At 41.7% G+C, this 19,052-nt stretch overlaps 2 protein-coding genes across 5 annotated transcripts in view; both read left to right on the forward strand.

Moving 5' to 3' along the window:
• ldb1a (LIM domain binding 1a) overlaps positions 1 to 10,521 on the forward strand; it is a 74,946-nt gene extending 64,425 nt beyond the window's left edge. Inside the window, exons 9-12 of one of the 2 annotated variants that reach the window (XM_062058152.1) lie at positions 1,768 to 1,848; positions 1,948 to 2,071; positions 2,158 to 2,300; positions 8,578 to 9,300. In XM_062058152.1, the coding sequence (XP_061914136.1) occupies positions 1,768 to 1,848; positions 1,948 to 2,071; positions 2,158 to 2,300; positions 8,578 to 8,787 (558 nt within the window). In that variant the 3' untranslated portion in view covers positions 8,788 to 9,300. The other variant, XM_062058153.1, reaches the window with a different exon arrangement.
• Positions 10,522 to 10,700: 179 nt separating this feature from the next.
• The window catches only part of LOC133657163 (prominin-1-A-like), a 69,908-nt gene continuing 61,556 nt past the window's right edge, over positions 10,701 to 19,052 (forward strand). For all 3 annotated transcript variants that reach the window (XM_062058145.1, XM_062058148.1, XM_062058147.1), the window contains exon 1: positions 10,701 to 10,921. The gene's annotated coding sequence lies outside the window, so the exon portion shown is untranslated. The remainder of the gene's footprint in view (positions 10,922 to 19,052) is intronic.

Consider the following 19,052-nt stretch of genomic DNA (forward strand, 5'->3'; position numbering starts at 1 on the left):
GGGTACTTTTGTTGTGTGGCTCTGATCCCACATCAAGGCATGAAAAAACTCAACCCAATGGGACAATGAGAAACCTTGGAAGGGACTGCCAACGCACCATAAACTATACACTACTGCCATCTAACGTCTAGGACTTGCAACTGTAATTGAGAATCAGAAATGTGACAATAAAACAAGATGTACAAACTGGACTGCTGTTATCATAATCAACTCATTTTTAAATGTTGCAAGACATTTTTTTATTTTATTATCGAAAACAGTTATTGTTTATTAATCTACACAAAAGTACTGAAAATTGGTACTGCTGAGTACCACTATCGATTCCTCAGTCCTGAGAACTGGTACCGTATTGGTTCAAAGGTGAACCGTACCCATCCCTACATGGTTTGTCCAGTAGTGATGGCGTCGCACATGCACAAATGGGCAGTTGATCCGGTAGTGACAGGCTGCTGAAGCAAACAAGTCAATATGGAAAACGCGAAGCAGAATGTTGGCCCTCATAATGGAAAATTTGAGTACCGTATTTTCCGCACTATAAGGCGCATCGAATTATAAGGCGCACCCTTAATGAATGGTATATTTAAAAACTTTGTTCATATATAAGGTGCACCGGATTATAAGGCGCACCTATGCATCCATTAGATGGAGCTGCGCTACAGGGAATGTCAACAAAACAGTCAGATAGGTCAGTCAAACTTTATTAATAGATTACAAACCAGCGTTCTGACAACTCTGTTCACTCCCAAAATGAATAAACAGCTGTTTTATTATTTTCCCTGAGGTAAAGTCAGTGACGTGGTGTTTTGTTTATCTTTTAACAAGAGCAAGGTCTAACATGTAGTGCAACATTCATATCACATAGTGGAGGGGAACTTTTCCCTGATTAAATAAACATGTAAAAAACAGTGATACTGTTACGGTAAATCAAATGTTATTGCAATCACAATATAGTAACACATAGTGCAGAGCAATAACAATATATAAATAACTTAACGTTGCTCAAACGTTAATGTCACACAACACAACACAACACACAAAATAAACATGTAAAGCTCACTTTATGAAGTTATTCCTCATGCACGAATCCCTCGAATTCTTCTTGTTCAGTGTCCGAATTAAACACCATTGATTTGTTTATGTTACATTCTCTCGCTGCTGCTCTATTCCCGTGTTCTACTGCGTGTTAAGTTTAAATTCTGCGTCGTAAGCGTGTCTCTTAATAGGAGCCATTTTTGGGTTAGAAGCGCTTCTTCTTCTACGGGGGAAAATGAACTCGGCGGCTGCTTACCGTAGAAGAAGAACTTCTTCTATGGGGGAAAATTAAGTTGGCGGCTGTTTACCGTAGTTGTGAGCTCTAAACTTAAAGAAAATGAAGTTTAGGTTTGTTGTGGCTCAATATTGGTCCATATATAAGGCGCATCGGATTATAAGGCGCACTGTCAGCTTTTGAGAAAATTGGAGGTTTTTAGGTGCGCCTTATAGTGCGGAAAATACGGTACTTAAAACGCCAAAGTATTTTAGAAAAAGTTTTCTTTTAATAAAAGCACTTCCATCTTAAAATACCACATTAATACACAATTTAAATGCATCCACTGCAACCCTGTGATTTATTAGATTTTTTAAATTTGATCGTTTGATAGCACATGTAATATTTTTTTGTCCGTTTTTGGGAAGCTGGCATTTTTTGTTAATATAGACAAATGTTAGTGAGTTAAAGGACCTCCTTAAGAGTTAATTATACCTTTTTTGTTGTCTGTCATGTTCCAGCAGGATCCACAAATGCTGGATCAGCTGGCTAAAAATATCACCAGATGTGGGCTGTCCAACTCCACACTCAACTACCTCCGTGTAAGAAATGTTCCCACTTTAATAATCTTTATTACTCTCACATTACAACATCGTGTGTCTTTTTTTAAAGGAATTCATAATATTTCTGTGCTTTCTTAGCTATGTGTGATATTGGAACCCATGCAAGAGCTGATGTCCAGACACAAAACGTACAGTTTGAGCCCCCGAGACTGCCTGAAGACTTGCCTCTTCCAAAAGTGGCAGAGGATGGTAGCACCCCCAGGTAAATAAACCCCCAAAAAGACATGTTTAGAGCATCCTTTTAACAAAAAAGTTGCGTAATGATGGGACTTTGTTCGTGCTTTGTAGCGGAGCCGGCCAGACAAGCGCCCAACAAGCGGCGGAAAAGGAAGGTGTCGGGTGGCAGCAACGTGAGCTCTGGCGGGGGCGGAAACAGCAACAGCAACTCCAAAAAGAAGAGTCCAGCCAACAGCTTCTCCCTCTCCAACCAGGTACCTGTAAGCATGACACCCACTTGACCTGAGGGAAGTTTTGAGGATGAGAGCATCTCCAGGCAGCTGATGGGCAGTCCCTACTCCTATGGGGCTTCTTGTGTTTTGAGTTATGTCGCCTCGCTTTAACTTGCAGGTTTTTTCTATCCCACTGAGCTTTGTTGGAGCCTTTTTTCGTTTGGTTTTTTCGATTGGTTGAGACCCGAGGTGGAATGAACCCCCTAATGACGCTTTACCACCGTGAAAGCCACGCCTCATTGAATGTGGTACTCCGCAAACAACAGCAATAGAGGAGTCTTTTGTATTTACTTCTCTGCATTTTACCCAAGAGGAGATTAAGGGCACCTTGAATGTTATTTTGTCATTGCTAGCGATGCATAGGTTAATCAGCTTGACCAATGAGTGACCAGCAGTAGCATCCCACAATATTAAGTACACCCCTCACAAATCAGCACCTACTTTTAATACAGTGTCGTGTCAAGAGACAATTCCATAAATGTAGTTTGGATGTAACTTAAGATTAGTCCGTGTACAGTACAGTTTGGACACACCTTCTCATTCAATGTGTTTTCTTTATTTTCATGACTATTTACATTGTAGATTGTCACTGAAGGAACCAAAACTATGAATGAACATATGTGGAGTTATGTACTTAACAAAAAAAGGGGAAATAACTAAAAACACGTTTTGTATTCTAGTTTCTTCAAAATAGCCACCCTTTGTTCTGATTACTGCTTTGCACACTCTTGGCATTCTCTCGACGCGCTTCAATGGTTTTCACTTCACAGGTGTCATAGTTTTGATGCCTTCAGTGACCTTCTACAAGGTAAATAGTCTTGAAATTAAAGAAAACTAATTGAAATGAGAAGATGTGTCCAAACTTTTGGCCTGTACTGTACATCTTTTATAGCAACGTGGTGAGATCTGGAGATGTACCGTACTTGGCAGCCTCCGTCATGTGTTTGGGCTCATTATCACTCTGGAAAAATAACATGTGGTCCAGTTGGATCACTCTCTGGCTCACAATGTCACGGTACATGTTGAAATTTACACTTTAATGAACCGCAGCTTCCCAATGCCGGCAGCAATCATGTAACCTCAGACCATAACACAATACAACAGTAACCTCTAGAGGTGGGGGAAATAATGCATCACAATTCAGATCTGAACGAATATAAAATCGATTAGTAAACGTCGATAATTCATGTATTTATTGTAAGCAAAGTATTACAGACAGTTCTAAAATTTGGCTGACCGCAGAGAGCCACCTCACAGAGAGTTCCGACCTGCTCCTTTATTATAAGGCAGTTTTGCACACATATCCATTCATTTAATAAATGTAATGGGGATTAATTTAACTGTTTCTTATTACAAATGCACTGTTTTTAAAAGTTGCAAGTGATGAATGCTTATTTAGTGAAACGAAAATAAATGTAAAACTGCATTAATATACAGTACAGGCCAAAAGTTTGGACACACCTTCTCATTCACAACACAACAGATGGTCCCAACCCCATTGATAAAGCGAGAAATTCCACTAATCAACCCTGATAAGGCACACCTGTGAAGTGAAAACCATTTCAGGTGACTACCTCTTGAAGCCCATCGAGAGAATGCCAAGAGTGTGCAAAGCCGTAATCAGAGCAAAGGGTGGCTCTTTTGAAGAAACTAGAATATAAAACATGTTTTCAGTTATTTCACTTTTTTTTGTTAAGTACATAACTCCACGTGTGTTCATTCATAGTTTTGATACCTTCAGTGACAATCTACAATGTAAATAGTCATGAAAATAAAGAAAACCCATTGAATGAGAAGGTGTGTCCAAACTTTTGGCCTGTACTGTACATAACTTAAATATGCATCAATAATCGATTTTGAATCGAATCGTAGCTCCTGAATCGTAATCCTAATCGAATTGCTTTTCCCGGTCCTCGTATCAACTTGTATTTGACGCAGGACCCCATTTAGCTGCGTGGAATATACCTGTATGTTATTCTTTAGTTTCGGACCTCCAGAATCAGCATCTCCTCAACCATTTGTGTCAACAAGGTTAAATTACGTCTGAAAACCTTGGACAAGAGGATTTCATGTTCGTCCCCGCCCATTAGGACGTTTCAAGGGATCGAGAAAGTTTACGTTCACGCCGTGATCCCTGCAAGTAACCGCGCTGCTCTACTCCATGGCAACGCGGCGAAACAAAAAACTTTCAACTCGGGTACCCTCCCGTTCTGGCGTCCAGGGGCAGTCTGGGCGGAGATCTGGTAGCAACACTGCTGCCGGTCTCCAACCAAGAATACTGCAACTGAACGTTGAAGGGCTCACAGATGCCAAAACATCCGTCATCGAGCACATGGCCCACACCACCCAAGCCATGGTCATCCTCCTTCAGGAAACCCACCGCCCAACAGCGGACAAGCTAGCGATCACCAACTTCACGCTAGCTGGGTCAATCCTGAGCAAGAAGCATGGCCTTGCCACGTTTGTCCACAACGATCTGAGCTGGACCCTCGCCGATCGATCACCGGACAACTCCGAGATCGAGTGGCTGCGAGTGGACGTTGGCGACATCAAAATTGTCAACGTCTACAAACCACCACCCTCACAACTCACGCCAGTGTCACTGCCAGTGCTTGAACCACCGTGTGTATATGCTGGGGATTTCAACTGCCGGCATACACGGTGGGGATACAGTACCACCTCACCGAGCGGGGAAACTCTTTCTGACTGGGCAGAGCGCAACTCGCTCAACCTTCTCTACAACCCGAAGGGCCCAGCCAGCTTTCACTCCGCTCGGCATAACACTGACACGAACCCTGACCTGGCTTTCGTGAGTGTCGGTGTGGACACCCAGCTCCCCGACAGACGTGTTCTAGGAATGTTCCCCAGGTCGCAACACCGACCGTTGCTGATATCGGTGCCCGACCTCGTGACAACAGTTCCGAGCGGACCGATGAAGCGATGGAACTTCCGGAAGGCCAATTGGAAACTCTATCGCCTCCATACCAACAAGTCCACACGGTGTCTCCCACCACCAGACACACCCAACGTGGACAAGGCATACCAGGACTTCTGTAGGGCACTAACATCTGCGGCCAAAAAAGCCATCCCACGCGGCCGGCGTAAGAACTACAAACCATGCTGGGATGGCGAGTGCGAGACCCTCTACAGCGCCTTCCTCCGGGCTCCCTATGGCCCGGAGGCTAACAATTCAGCCACTGCCCTTCTTTCCACTCTTGGAAGGAAGAGGCACCAGCGCTGGAAAGAGGCAGTCCACTCCATCGACTTCTCGCACACTAGCCGTATCGCGTGGAGCACTTTGAACAACTTGACTGGTAGGTCTGAGCGCGCACCCCGAACATGCCCCGTTACCGCAAATGCTATTGCAGCACAGGTTGTGAAAAACGGGGCATATACCGGGATAAATCGAGATTTTTCCCGGGCGGTGCGCCAGGAAACTGCAGACCTCTGGAGGACAACAACATCTAGCGAGTGTAACATCTCCGGTGAGTTTTCACCGGAGGAGTTCACAGCTGCCCTCCAGTATACCAAACCAGGCAAGTCTGCTGGGCCTGACAACATCTGCCCAGAACTCGTGCTCCACGCTGCCCCTGCAATGAAGTCCTGGCTGAGAGTTTTCCTGTCTTCTTGCCTGCGCCAACTCCGGATCCCCAGGATTTGGAGAAGGGCCACTGTTGTCGCTATCCCCAAGCCGAACAAGCCAAAGGATGACGTAACGAGCTACAGACCAATCTCGTTGCTCTGCGTCCCCTTTAAAGTCCTCGAGCGCCTGATTCACGCCCGTGTCGAGCCCATCATAGACCCCCACCTCCCCCGGGAGCAGGCGGGTTTTCGACGTGGGAAGTCCACGGTGGATCAGGTCGCCCTCCTTACCCAGGACATCGAGGACTGCTTTGAGGCGAAAAAGAAGGCCGGTGCCGTCTTCATAGACCTGACTGCTGCCTATGACACAGTCTGGCACCGCGGCCTCACCTGCAAACTTCTCCGCCTGCTTCCAGACAGGCACATGGTCAAAATGATCATGGAGCTTGTCTGGAACCGCAGCTTTACTCTCACCACCAGTAACGGAGATAAAAGCAGGTTGCGGCGCCTGAAAAATGGCGTCCCCCAGGGATCTGTCCTGGCTCCCCTCCTGTATAACATCTATACATACGACCTGCCTGCCACAGTCTCACGGAGGTTCGCATACGCAGACGATCTCGCGCTGCTGCACTCCGACAGGGACTGGCAGGCCTTGGAGGGAACTCTAAGCCAGGACATGGAGACTTTAGTGGCTTACCTCCATAACTGGAGATTGAAGCTCAGCGAATCCAAGACGGTGACACAAGCTTTCCACCTATACAATTGGGAAGCGGATCGTGAGATCAGGTTCGAGGTGCGGAAGCCGGATGGGGCTTCCCTTACCCTATGCCGGCCTCGTCCTACACCTGAAGACCCTCGTCCTGACCCTAAATACCTTGGGGTCACCCTGGACAGGTCGCTCACTTTCCGTAAACACCTCTTGGCAACACGCAAGAAACTCAACACCCGCGTCTCACTGCTGAGACGGTTGGTCGGGTCCGGTTGGGGTGCCGGGGCAAGAACTCTGCGAACAGCAGCACTTGCCCTGGTCTACTCAACTGCTGAGTACTGCGCACCTGTCTGGGCGCGCAGTGCTCACTTTAAACAACTTGATGTCCCGATCAACGAAGCCTTGCGTGTTATCACTGGATGCCTGCGCCCCACCCCTGTGGAGCTACTGCCCATCTTAGCAGGCATCCAACCCGCTGAGCTTCGTCGCCAAGGTGCTGTAGCAACTCTGGCGGGCCGGGCAAACATGGATGAGAACCACCTGCTCCATGAAAGGCTCACACTCTCCTCAGAGCCAACGCCCCGCCTCCCCTCCAGAGACCCACTGGTACCAGCCGCCCTGAAGCTCCTGCAGCAATGCAGTGACAACAACATCAGGGCGGCTCACTGGGCGAATCACAAATGGAGCACGGACCTGGAGCATACCATCTCCTCCAGACTCCGTGACTTCATACCTGACACCGGCTCAATACCAGGCCTCTCACTACCACGAGTGGCCTGGGTGAGGCTTAACCGCCTCCGAACTGGTGTCGGTCGCTTTCGCTCAAACATGTTCCAGTGGGGCTTAGCACCTAACGCGACGTGTGAGTGTGGCGCGGAGGAGCAGACTGCCGACCACGTGATCCTGCGTTGCCCGATTTATCGTGCTCCTAATGGTTTGCGTGGCCTGGCGGACCTGGATGACTGCTCGGTGACCTGGCTCACTTCTGTGTGTCCTGACATATGAACGGGAGGGCCCCCCGGGCCTGGGGTGGTAAAAGGCATAGACCCTCGGCCTCAGGTCCGGGTGCCGGAAAACAGCTGCCCATACGATGAAGGACGTTTCAAAGTGTAAAATACGATCCACATTTTGAAAATGAGTATTTTATTTTGAAAGTAAACCGGATGATTTATTTTGTGTTATTGTGGATACAGATTTTAGCTAAATTGAACGATTGCTAGCAGCGTCCGGCAAATATACAGTACAAGCCAAGAGCTTGGACAATGCGTTTTCTTTATTTTCATGACTATTTACATTGTAGATTGTCACTGAAGGCATCAAAACTATGACACCTGTGAAGTGAAAACCATTTCAGGTGACTACCTCTTGAAGCTCATCGAGAGAATGCCAAGAGTGTGCAAAACAGTAATCGGAGCAAAGGGTGGCTATTTTGAAGAAACTAGAATACAAAACATGTTTTCAGTTATTTCACCTTTTTTTGTTAAGTAGATAACTCCACGTGTGTTCATTCATAGTTTTGATGCCTTCAGTGACAATCTACAATGTAAATAGTCATGAAAATAAAGAAACCACATTGAATGAGAAGGTGTGTCCAAACTTTTGGCCTGTACTGTAGAAACTCTGCATATATTTAGCGCTGGAATGGAGAACGCTAACGGCATGTCGATGACGTTCCGCAGGCAGTGGAAACAGACACACTGACTTGAATAAAAACGAAATGATTCCGCGGTCATTTCGTACCCAGTGGAAATCCGGGGTTAGTAGCGAGCAGTGGAAATGTGGTGTCCCACCCACCATCACTGTGACAGAGCATTAAGAGTCAGTAAGTTGGGGACTTACTTTCTTGTAGATTTATAAATCTGGTTTAAATCCCAGTTTCATCTGGACAAAAACACAACACCACTTCAGCCGCCCCCCCTCGCCCGTACAATGGGGATAATATGTCCCGGCCCTTACTGTCCCCTTTAGGACGTGATGATGGTGGGAGAGCCCACTCTGATGGGAGGGGAGTTTGGTGGCGAGGACGAGCGTCTGATCAGGCGTCTGGAGAACACACAGTTCGATGGGGCGAATGGCCTGGAGGACGAGGACAGTTTCACCGGCTCACCCACGTTGGGGGCACTCTCGCCCTGGAACAGCAAGGCCCCCTCCAGTCACGAGAGCAAGAACTCCTCCTAGTCGTCCCGGTAGAGCGCCGATGTCCCCGCCGGCCCATTCTGTTATAGCATTCAGCGGAATCAGACAGACTTGTACTTAATTGAAGCAGTGAAGTTGTTTTCATTTTGTTATTTCCAAGAGAGCGACGTGATTTAGACAAAAAGACACTGAGCATCTCCAAGCATGATGGACATCATAGCCTTGCTCAGTGGTGCTCAAGCCCAGCCCTCTTCTGCTTGGCCTTAGAGGTGCACTGTCACTGGTGATGGTGTGTGTGTGTGTGTGTGTGCGCACTCACAACAGCGTTTTAGCCAGTATCGTCTGCCATGTCGGTGGGTTCTTGTTCCAACCTCGGGTCTCTCGGGTGTTCACCACGCCAACCTCATTGCATCTGTTGTGCTCATGTCAGCGTAATCCAATGCCTTAGTCTTTATTTGTTAATTTTTTTGTTTGTTTGTGTTGCAGGCTGCCGAAAAGTATGTGCAATCCTTTTAGTATCAAAATTCATCATGCGGTTTATAAAACTCAATTATTTGTTTTTGTAGGACCTGGTTGGAACAAAAACCTGTACAGTGCCGGAGCTTGAGGACCGGAGTTGAGAACCACTACGCAATCTCTAAAACACACACTCGCTCTCATACAACATGCAACATTTGGGTACAGCAGAAAGGTGGGACGCAGCATGTCTGGACCAGACTCCACACAAGTGTGTTTTTATTTTGTCTGTGTCGACTTGTTTTTCTTTTTGTAACCAAACCCCAGAAATATTCATTCATTGCACTGTTTTCACAATTACTTACGGATTTGAACTGTTTTGTTTTCTCCATTATTATTGCTGATGTAAAAACTGTAAAACATCTAGACCCTGCAGTATATTCATGTATAAATACTTGCTGTTAGATCCTTCTTCTTGTGATGGTAATAACGTTCATGTAAAGTCCTCCATCTGTGTCACACTGTCACCAGTCCGGTCCTTTTGCTTCGGAGGAGAACACGGCTTTTAACATCGTGAAAAACAAACAACAAAAAAAGCCTGCTTTGTACGTGTAGTCTCGTTACTGCGGGCCCATTTTCTCTCCTACAATAGAGAACAGAACACATCTCAAATTTGCTACTCGGATATTTTAAAAACACATTTTGAAACCATTGTAAAATAAGGAAGAATTCAAAAAAAAACTTTTGTATTAAGTTTCCCAGCAATGTTTTTAATCGCAATGAAAAGAAAGCTGCAGACCAAGGAGCTACATGTAAAGAATCTTTAGATATCAACGACACTGCGCTGTTTGTTTTTATGAGGAATCGTTTTGTTGGCTTGTGTCTGTGCTTGTATATTTTCTAGCTAGTTCTTTCTGTAAAAGTTATTCTATGTATTCCTCCTTAGAACTTCAAGAAGCTCAATCTAGTGTAAAGAGATAAAACGCCTCTTAAGTTTTTTTTATGTGATTTTTAATGGTACAATCACTGATTTAAAAAAAAAAAGGAAAAAAAAAAAGAATTTTGGCCTCATTTAGCAAACTGTATTTATTTTTCTATGTACTGACATGCTGTTTTAAGTCCAATCCACCTGTACAGTGCTCATTTTTGTAAGGTATGCCGAGTCAGTAAATGCTGGTTGAGTGGCAGTGCCCGAGTACATTCAGAATGGTTCACAATCAAGATATTTAAGTGTTTTTTGTTGTTTTTTTGCTGTTGTAGGCTCCCTGTCCATCTGAATCATGTATCAGATGCACAAATAAAATAATCACATTTAAAGAACGTCATGTTCTGACCTCTCTGAGTTGTCGTTATTTAATGCGTTGAATGGCAAACGTGTTTATTTTTTAGATGCAGCGTTCAGGACCCCCTCGGAATTTTGATCTGTAAATGCCGTCAGTACGATTACATGCACTAGAAAAAAGGAGTGCATGCAATCATTACTAAAAACTCATACACAGATTAGATTTTGCTTAACTTTTAAAACGTATTACATAAACACATTAGATTGTGCTTGACTTTTTGAAATTATTACGCTATTGGAGACCAGTTTCCCCTAATGCGTTGGCGTGAGCTTTCTACGCATGCGCCAGTCTGCGGAGTGTCATGGCGCCATTTTCAATGTAGATTCATAGAAGAGGAAGCCCGAAGGAGTCAAATTAAGATGCGGACGCTGAAGCAGGTCAGTACTTTTCAGAATATATGAATAAATAAAATACTTCCTTCCAAATAATTGATAGAATGTTCAAGAAGAGGACACGTATTTACTTTAGAATTCAAATACTGGAGACCAGTGGTACCACCTCAGAAAAGAATTGGCTCTCCGAGTACCACCATAATGACCAACATTACAATGCAGTAGCATAGTAAGCCTAAGTATTCATTAAAACAAGGCATGGGTTTTATTTAACAAGTTTACACATTTTTGGCCATTGTAACTGTGGAGGTTGCCCTCCTGGGTAGGGATGGGCGATACCACACTTTTAGGATTCGATACGATACCGATACTTTTTCTTGCATTTTCATCGATACCGATACCATTAATTTCTTATTGGCAATTTTTGTCAGTCAAAAATATTATTACTATTATTATTTAACACAAATCACAAGACAAATTCAGACCATTTATACCACATTTATTATGGTAAGTATATAATGAAAGTAAAATTAAAATAAATAACATAAATATGAAAAATAAATTAAATATAAACAAAAATATACACATTTTCACTTTTCTTATTTCTCAAAAAAAAAGTCTTGGTAGAAAAAGCTTAAAAAAAACAATTATTCATAACAATGTTATGTTTCAAACCTCTTCGTGGAAGTAAACTTATAACACTTCTCTGAAGCAAAGTCAATAATTTCCTTATCACAATAAACTAGGATTTCCTTGTCCTATAAACCTGCATACGAAAGACAGTTCCCTGAGAAAATGAACTTGGAAAAATGATCTACAAAAATGTCTGACACCATCACACCTTTAGTGTACTCGAGATACTGTATGTCGTCACACGTCACACTTTACTGAAGTCTCAGATTGCTGTTCAGGAAAAGTAACAACGCTGTCGGCTGGCTGTGTGTGTGTTGCACGTTGACGACGCTCATTCGCTGTCTCCTGTGACGTGACTGGGCCAGCTCTATACTCTGCAAGGTACAGGGGTGTCCCAGCACATAGTAAGTTAAGTAAGTAATCAAAAACATCTGAAAGTGATGCTTGCACCACCCACATGCCGTTTTTTGGTTTATATCAATACTTTTTTCAGAAAAGTGATGCCAAATGAGTAGCGTGTGAGTATCGATATATCGATACCACAGGATAATAATATTAATAATCAAATGTAAACAATCAAATGCAGATACTTTTTCTTTTTCTTATGCCTTCTGATCTCTCTCTCTCTCTCTCTCTCTATGTCCACTACTTGATGTCCATATCCTCCCCCCCCCTCCACACCCCTGATTGTAAATAATGTAAATAATTCAATGTGATTATCTTATGTGATGACTGTATTATGATGATAGTATATATCTGTATCATGAATCAATTTAAGTGGACCCCGACTTAAACAAGTTGAAAAACTTATTTGGGTGTTACCATTTAGTGGTCAATTGTACGGAATATGTACTTCACTGTGCAACCTACTAATAAAAGTCTCAATCAATCAATCAAATCGATATGCACATCCCTACTCCTGGGTGTTAAGACCACCAAGCACCGACATGAGAGCCCGTTTCAGGGTTACAATATTGTTTTATTTTTCAATAAGTCTCTCATTTGCTTTCCAGCAATTGTCTTTTTCTCTTTCGCTCGCGCTCGGCTTCAGCTCCCACCCCGTCTCTCCTGGCTGCTGCTTATAACAGAGCGACAGGTGATTAGATAACAAGGCCCAGGTGGGCCATCTACGCACCTGTCGCTGATTTCGAGGCCAGTCCTGCCACACCCCGCTTCGCTGCAGGCCCGCAGGCAACGCCCCCCTCCACAGTAACATTACACATAGTTTGAACATTAACGCTTTAAAAATAGGAAACTAAAACACTGTACTTTAATCAAGTTGTTTCTTTGGCGTACGACTAGACAGAGCCGCGGACAACAGTTTGAGAACCCCTGCTGTAGACTGAAAATCGGACGGCAGTAATAAATAAAACTATAACACCCTCTCCATTTTTCCCCCAGAACTTAATTAAACAACTACATTGTATAAAATTTCATATACAAACCAAACCATTTTTAAGCACAGCGACAATTTGAACATAAAGATAAACAAAATCTTCTATGATTAAAAAGAAATTGGACGTAAAAAATGTATTCAATAATTTGCCAGACAATAAACCAAGATAGTTTAACAAAAGTATAATGCTATAAACAAGGAAAGAGAAAATAAAACAAAAAAAGAAAACATTTCGAGGGACTTCACCTAAAAGAAAATGAAACAAAAAACAAATGAAGCACCGTACTGTACATTACTGTACTTATCATCCTATCCCTTTTTTGTTTTATTTTTGATCAATATGTAGTGCAATTGTTAGTGCACAATATGTATTATTTATTACTAATTTTTGTTTTTTCATTACGTATGTACAGGGAGCCTATAAAAATCTGCACTACAACCACATATTATTTTATTTTATTTATCTCTTTTGTGGGATAAATAAAAGTCTATCCATCCTTTTTGCTCAGCTGTTTGTCATGATGCCACGCCCCTCTCTGATGAAAGTCTGAATCTGAAAACATTTATATTTCTACAATGATACCATGTAAATAAACTGACAATATTAGGTCATATTAATTTTACTTAAGTGTAAGTAAATAAAATACAAAGCAATATGATACAAAAACGATATGATTTAAAGACAAAGTGTCCTGGATTTTACATAAAAAGTCAGGTTTCTATCCACTGTGTCCAACAGTCAGAAAGTCGTCCTCTCAGTAAATGATAAATTCATGAGGGTCAGGCAAATCCTTATGGTCCATTTCAGCTTTGAATAACAATATATATATATAATAAATGTCAATTTTTATTCTCACGGTGACAACATAAAGACATCAGATTTAGCGTTAGCCTGTTAGCTTAAAAATCTGGTTAACTCTGGTTGAGACTAATAACAACACCAATGGCGTGTCACTGACTACTTTTACAGCATGTAACAAAGTAAATAGTGAATATTTGATGTGATTTAGTTTTTTGTTCACTTGTCTTTTATTTCACATTTACCCCCAAACAACGCGGTTGCCGAGTCCCAGTGATCAGCTCGCCTTGCTGGTTCAAAACCCGGCTGAATCCTTCGTACTCCTCGGTAAATACGTTTAAAAGACACCGTCCACCAGCTTTAAGTATTGAATTTAAGTGTGTAAAGAATAATAAACAGCATTAAATTGCATATTAGTTTTAACACTACAACTGAGTAAAACTCTAAAAGATAGTTCCATTATCAGTGTTCCTCATCACACAAATTCCACGTAAAAGTTCCTGCAAGTTGAAAGTTTCTCTCACTCTTCTTTTTCTCGGTTGTCAAGTATGTTATAATAGAAACATACAGGAAATAGGAAATAAACAAGTTGTCCTCGCATACTGTAATGGCGGATGAACGTTTGTATACCAAGTTTTAGAAATTCCCCCAACTGTGTTCAACCAATCAGCGTTCGACAGCACAATCCCATCCTTGCTACCAGGAACTAAAACAGTTCCTGTGGTCCTGTGGAACTTTATTTACCTGGGTAGTCAGTGTTTCCCATAAACTGCCAAGATACCTGTGGCGGTGGGGGCGTGGCTATGGGCGTGGTCACCATGACATCATCACGTAATTTGCATAATTTACTACAATGATATGATTTTCTCTAAAAAGGCTCAAAAATGTATACTTACTAATTAATAATAACAGTTTTGTTTTAAACGTCCATCCATCCATCCATCCATCCATCCATCCATCCATTTTACAATATAATTACAACACTTTATGTACATATTTATATACAGATTTGAACAATAAGTTATTCACTGAAATATATTTATTAATTGTGGTTCTTACAAAAAATATATCTTATAAAACAGGCCTGGGCAATTATTTTGACTCAGGGGCCACATTTACAGAAAAAAAAGTGTCTGGGGCCGGTATATCTATTTTTAGGGACACTAATACAAAACCTCACAATAATGTCTGATTGAATGCTAAAAACGTTATGACAGACTGCCTTAAAAAACAAAATGGAATTTAACATTTTTCTATGAACGATAAAACACTGAATAATGACAAAGTATGAACGTCACACCCCCTTTCGATCGACATATTTTACAATCAAGTGAAACGCAACAAAAATGCAACAATCAGTGAAATATGAACGCGAAGGGTACAAAATAAACCAACCTACAATCTGATATATCTGATATATCACTAAGCTTTAGAACTTTGTTCTGAACATCTCCTTCCGCGTCTGTGGAAACGCTTCCCGCCCACACTTCTTGGTGCCTCGTCTGAGCTACTGTGACGTAGATTGCCATAGTAATTAATTAGATGACCATAGTAACTAATTAGATTATCATAGTAATTAATTAGATTACCATAGTAACTGGTATATCATCCAAAAGTGCAGATTCCAACCATTGAAATACTTTGTATAGTTCAAGACTTACGGTCATTAGAAAACATGACTGCACATCATAATGGCAGCTACACTTTCCATCTTAAAGATCTAAAAAAAATATTTGGGAATGTCCGGCGGGCCAGTTCGAAAAGCTTAACGGGCCGCTTGTGGCCCCCGGGCCTTAATTTGCCCAGGTCTGTTATAAAATATAAAAGCTAAAATGTCTCTTAAAGCTCTGCCTCTTTAATTAGTGCATACTAAATCATTTAACTTTAGCCTACTACTACAACCATATTATTTACCAGCAACATAAAGTGAAACAGAAGCAGAGGTGTCCTGCCACAGTCAGTAACAAATAAACAGAAAACAGTAGTGGTCAAATACAAATAAGGCAACAAGAGAAGTATCCTACACTTCTCTTTTGTAAAGTAAATCTGAACAGCCTATATGGGCATCTACATCAACTATATGATTTTCCTGAGAAGCTGGACAGGACAAAAAAAAAAAAAAATATATATATATTTTTTTATTTTTTATTTTTTATTTTTTATTTGTGGCGGACGTAATTATTTTGTGGCGGGCCGCCACAAATAAATGAATGTGTGGGAAACACTGGTAGTTTTTGGTGGAAACGCAGGGGAGTATTTAATTTACCCGGGTAAATGGCAAAGTTCCTGCGGTGGAAAAAGGTACAACTTGTGTTTTTATCTTTGCAAATACACACATATAGTAACTTATTTGGTTTCGATAGTGAGAAAAGGTGCCAGAAACAAGCCGAAGCAAGATGGACGAATGTGTGTGTGTCCAAAACACACGCTTAAGTTAACGCCCAAACAACTTTGCATAGAGCTAGGTGTTCTCTACAGTGCTGATATTGCTTATGTTTGTACTTACTCCATTTGTAAAACAAATTGTTAAAGCTCAATTCTAGTATTCCCTCCCTATTCGGACAAGCCATTAGAACAAATTAACCTGGGAGGACTCCACCCTTTAAAGTACCAGTAAAATGGGAAAGTTAATTCTATTTATATGCTGAATTGGGTTTCATGCTATTTGTTAAACCATATCCAGTTATATATCCAATCCGCAAAGTATGTGAAAATATCGTCTAAATACCCACAATTTCAAACGGCCATTTTGAATATGCAACTTGCCGCAGTTCCGTACGTTCAGGATCTGGTGACGTTACGGGGGGGAAACTCCTTTGCACACTGCCCATAGTCTGCAGATCAGTCATGCTGGAAATACACAAACATGGTTAAAAAGATGTGCTGTTTATCATTCACAATCTCTATATAAGACAAGAACACACACATTTGTATTTTTTCATGCATTCTAAATCGTAACTAAACGTTAGGAAAAGTCATCTAGCATTGGAGTCAACGGGGACTCCTCTGTTGCCCCCACAAAGCCCTCTAAATAACCATCCAAAACCCGCCAACAATGCTCCATTTACATCCTGTGACCTGAATATGAACCAAGTATTAGTGATATTGTTATTGTAAGGGCTAACGTAGACAATCTATTTTATAGCGGCACATTGATCACAGAGCGCTAACTAGCTTTTGCTGCTATAATGAAATGTTGAGCCGGCCGCGGGGTCCTGCTACTGCGTTGCCTCTGAGTTGGTGAATGTTGATTCCAGATTATAAATAATGCTTATCACCTAAATAGTAGAAGGTTGTAGACATAAACCAAGAAGTTGGTAAACTTTGACATTCAACGTCGACCCAGAGATTGCGAGAAACACACGAAAAGGCGCCAGTTTTTTTGGCACTTTTGTTTTTTATTTAACCCTTAATGAAAATGATGATTCATTCTTCGTCTTAACGGAAATACCTGTATATGAACATTCCATCAGTCGGCATTCCAGTGATAGCAGACATTGTACAGTAAGTGATTGTTTTATTATGTTTGTAATTTGTATTTCTTGTTTAGCTCTTAGCAATACTGCTGCATGATGCCTGTGTTTCACTAAAGCTGGATCTGTTTAGCACACAGCTTCTAAAACTTGTAGCTCATCCTCCATATATTCAGGCTAATAAGTATAAGGTTCTGGATCATAATTTGTCCCAAAGTAATTTCTGTTGTCTCTCACAAAGTATGTACCGGGAGTAGATATGTTCTTGTTGAAGGGAACTGTGGTGGTCCCGCATGCTCATTATGGCTCAGGAATCTCTGTGAGATTTATATTATTTTGATCATATCTATTTACTCGAAAACTTTGTAAGTCTTTCGGTGTTATAAATCAGGGATGTATATTAATCGTCAACATGTTTTTCCATTATACTTGTACTTTAAAAGGGGAGATCCGAACAGTACTCTGCGCTTGCCTGCTGTTTGCAACTTTTGTTCTTTTTCCCAGTTTAATGAAACACTTCTACTTGCACATCGTCATCTATCCCTGCATCTTGGGGTCACGGCAACTGTGACAAAGAGTTGTTGAAATACCAGAATTGACTTGTGACTCTGCATGCTCGTGACTAATCGTCATCATTTATCGTCATCATCATACCATATCGGTTGCCTTTGAGGAGATGAAGAAGCATATCTGCTCAGCGGTGGGGCACTGACTGGCTGACATGGGCCTTCATGACCACTAGATGGCATCCTCTTTGCCAAGTGCTGGTTCAGTGGATCCTTTCTTCCTTTGGTGTCTGGACTGTGACTGATGGTGAGAGAATGCTGCTGGATCATTTCTGCGCAACTGATCATTTCCCTTTCTCATGCTCTGAACGAGTCCTAAAGATATGATGGCAGCTGTCTTGCTCAATGTGGGTGGTCTACATCTCTGGGCTCTTTCTCTCTCATGTGGCCTGAACATATTGACTGGCGTGGTTGCTTGGATCTGGTTTGAATGATCAAAAATTGCAATGAGGTGTGAAACCTGGGTAACAATCACTTTAGGGTGTTGGGTCAGGACAGCAATTATAAGTCTTTTGTAACTTTACAAATGTAATTTATATAAAGATTAAACAATTTTGGTCCCAGTATTGAAACTACACGGTAACAGACCTCCCCGGCCTCTTGGACGGCCACGTCTGGCCCATGTACTTGAAACACAAGAAAATAATTTTTCTGAATTAAATTGTAACGTTATCAGGCCTTAGTAATTAACAGTTAGTAACCTGCTTGGCAACTACATGCTATTTTAATTACAGCAAGGTGGTCTTGCCGCTGGGCCTTAGGCCTGTCGCACCTCCACTCCACCTCTTGCCGCTGGGCCTTAGGCCTGTCGCACCTCGCACCTCCACTTTACATACTGCTTTTCAAGCAGTATGTAAATATTAATAATTTATATTTGAATATAAATGCTCTGAAGATTTGTTCCAAAGTAGTACACTTTCACAAAAAATGTACTTTGTTTTTTAACACCTCATAAAAAATAATTTCACATCCTGTTGTTTATGTGTTAGGGATCATACAGGGATGTTCCAATCAGGGTATTTTGCTGCTGATATCAACAATCCACAACTGAAAACGGCCAATGCTAATCACATGTATTACTTGCCTATTTTCTGTTGTTACATACAATTATTTGAACAAAATAGAGTCAATAGTACACAATAACTAATCAAAAGAAAAAAACATCTACTACTCTTTGAAATCCTTTGGTTTTAACCCTCACGGTCATCTTGTGTCCAAATAATTATTTCCTGAGTTTCTAAACATGAGTAAAACAACAAAAAAGATTTTGGTTAAATAAAAATATCAATCTAATCACTCTAGTGTTGAT

This window comes from Entelurus aequoreus, linkage group LG09 (genome assembly GCF_033978785.1).
Source record: "Entelurus aequoreus isolate RoL-2023_Sb linkage group LG09, RoL_Eaeq_v1.1, whole genome shotgun sequence".
Lineage (NCBI taxonomy): Eukaryota > Metazoa > Chordata > Actinopteri > Syngnathiformes > Syngnathidae > Entelurus > Entelurus aequoreus.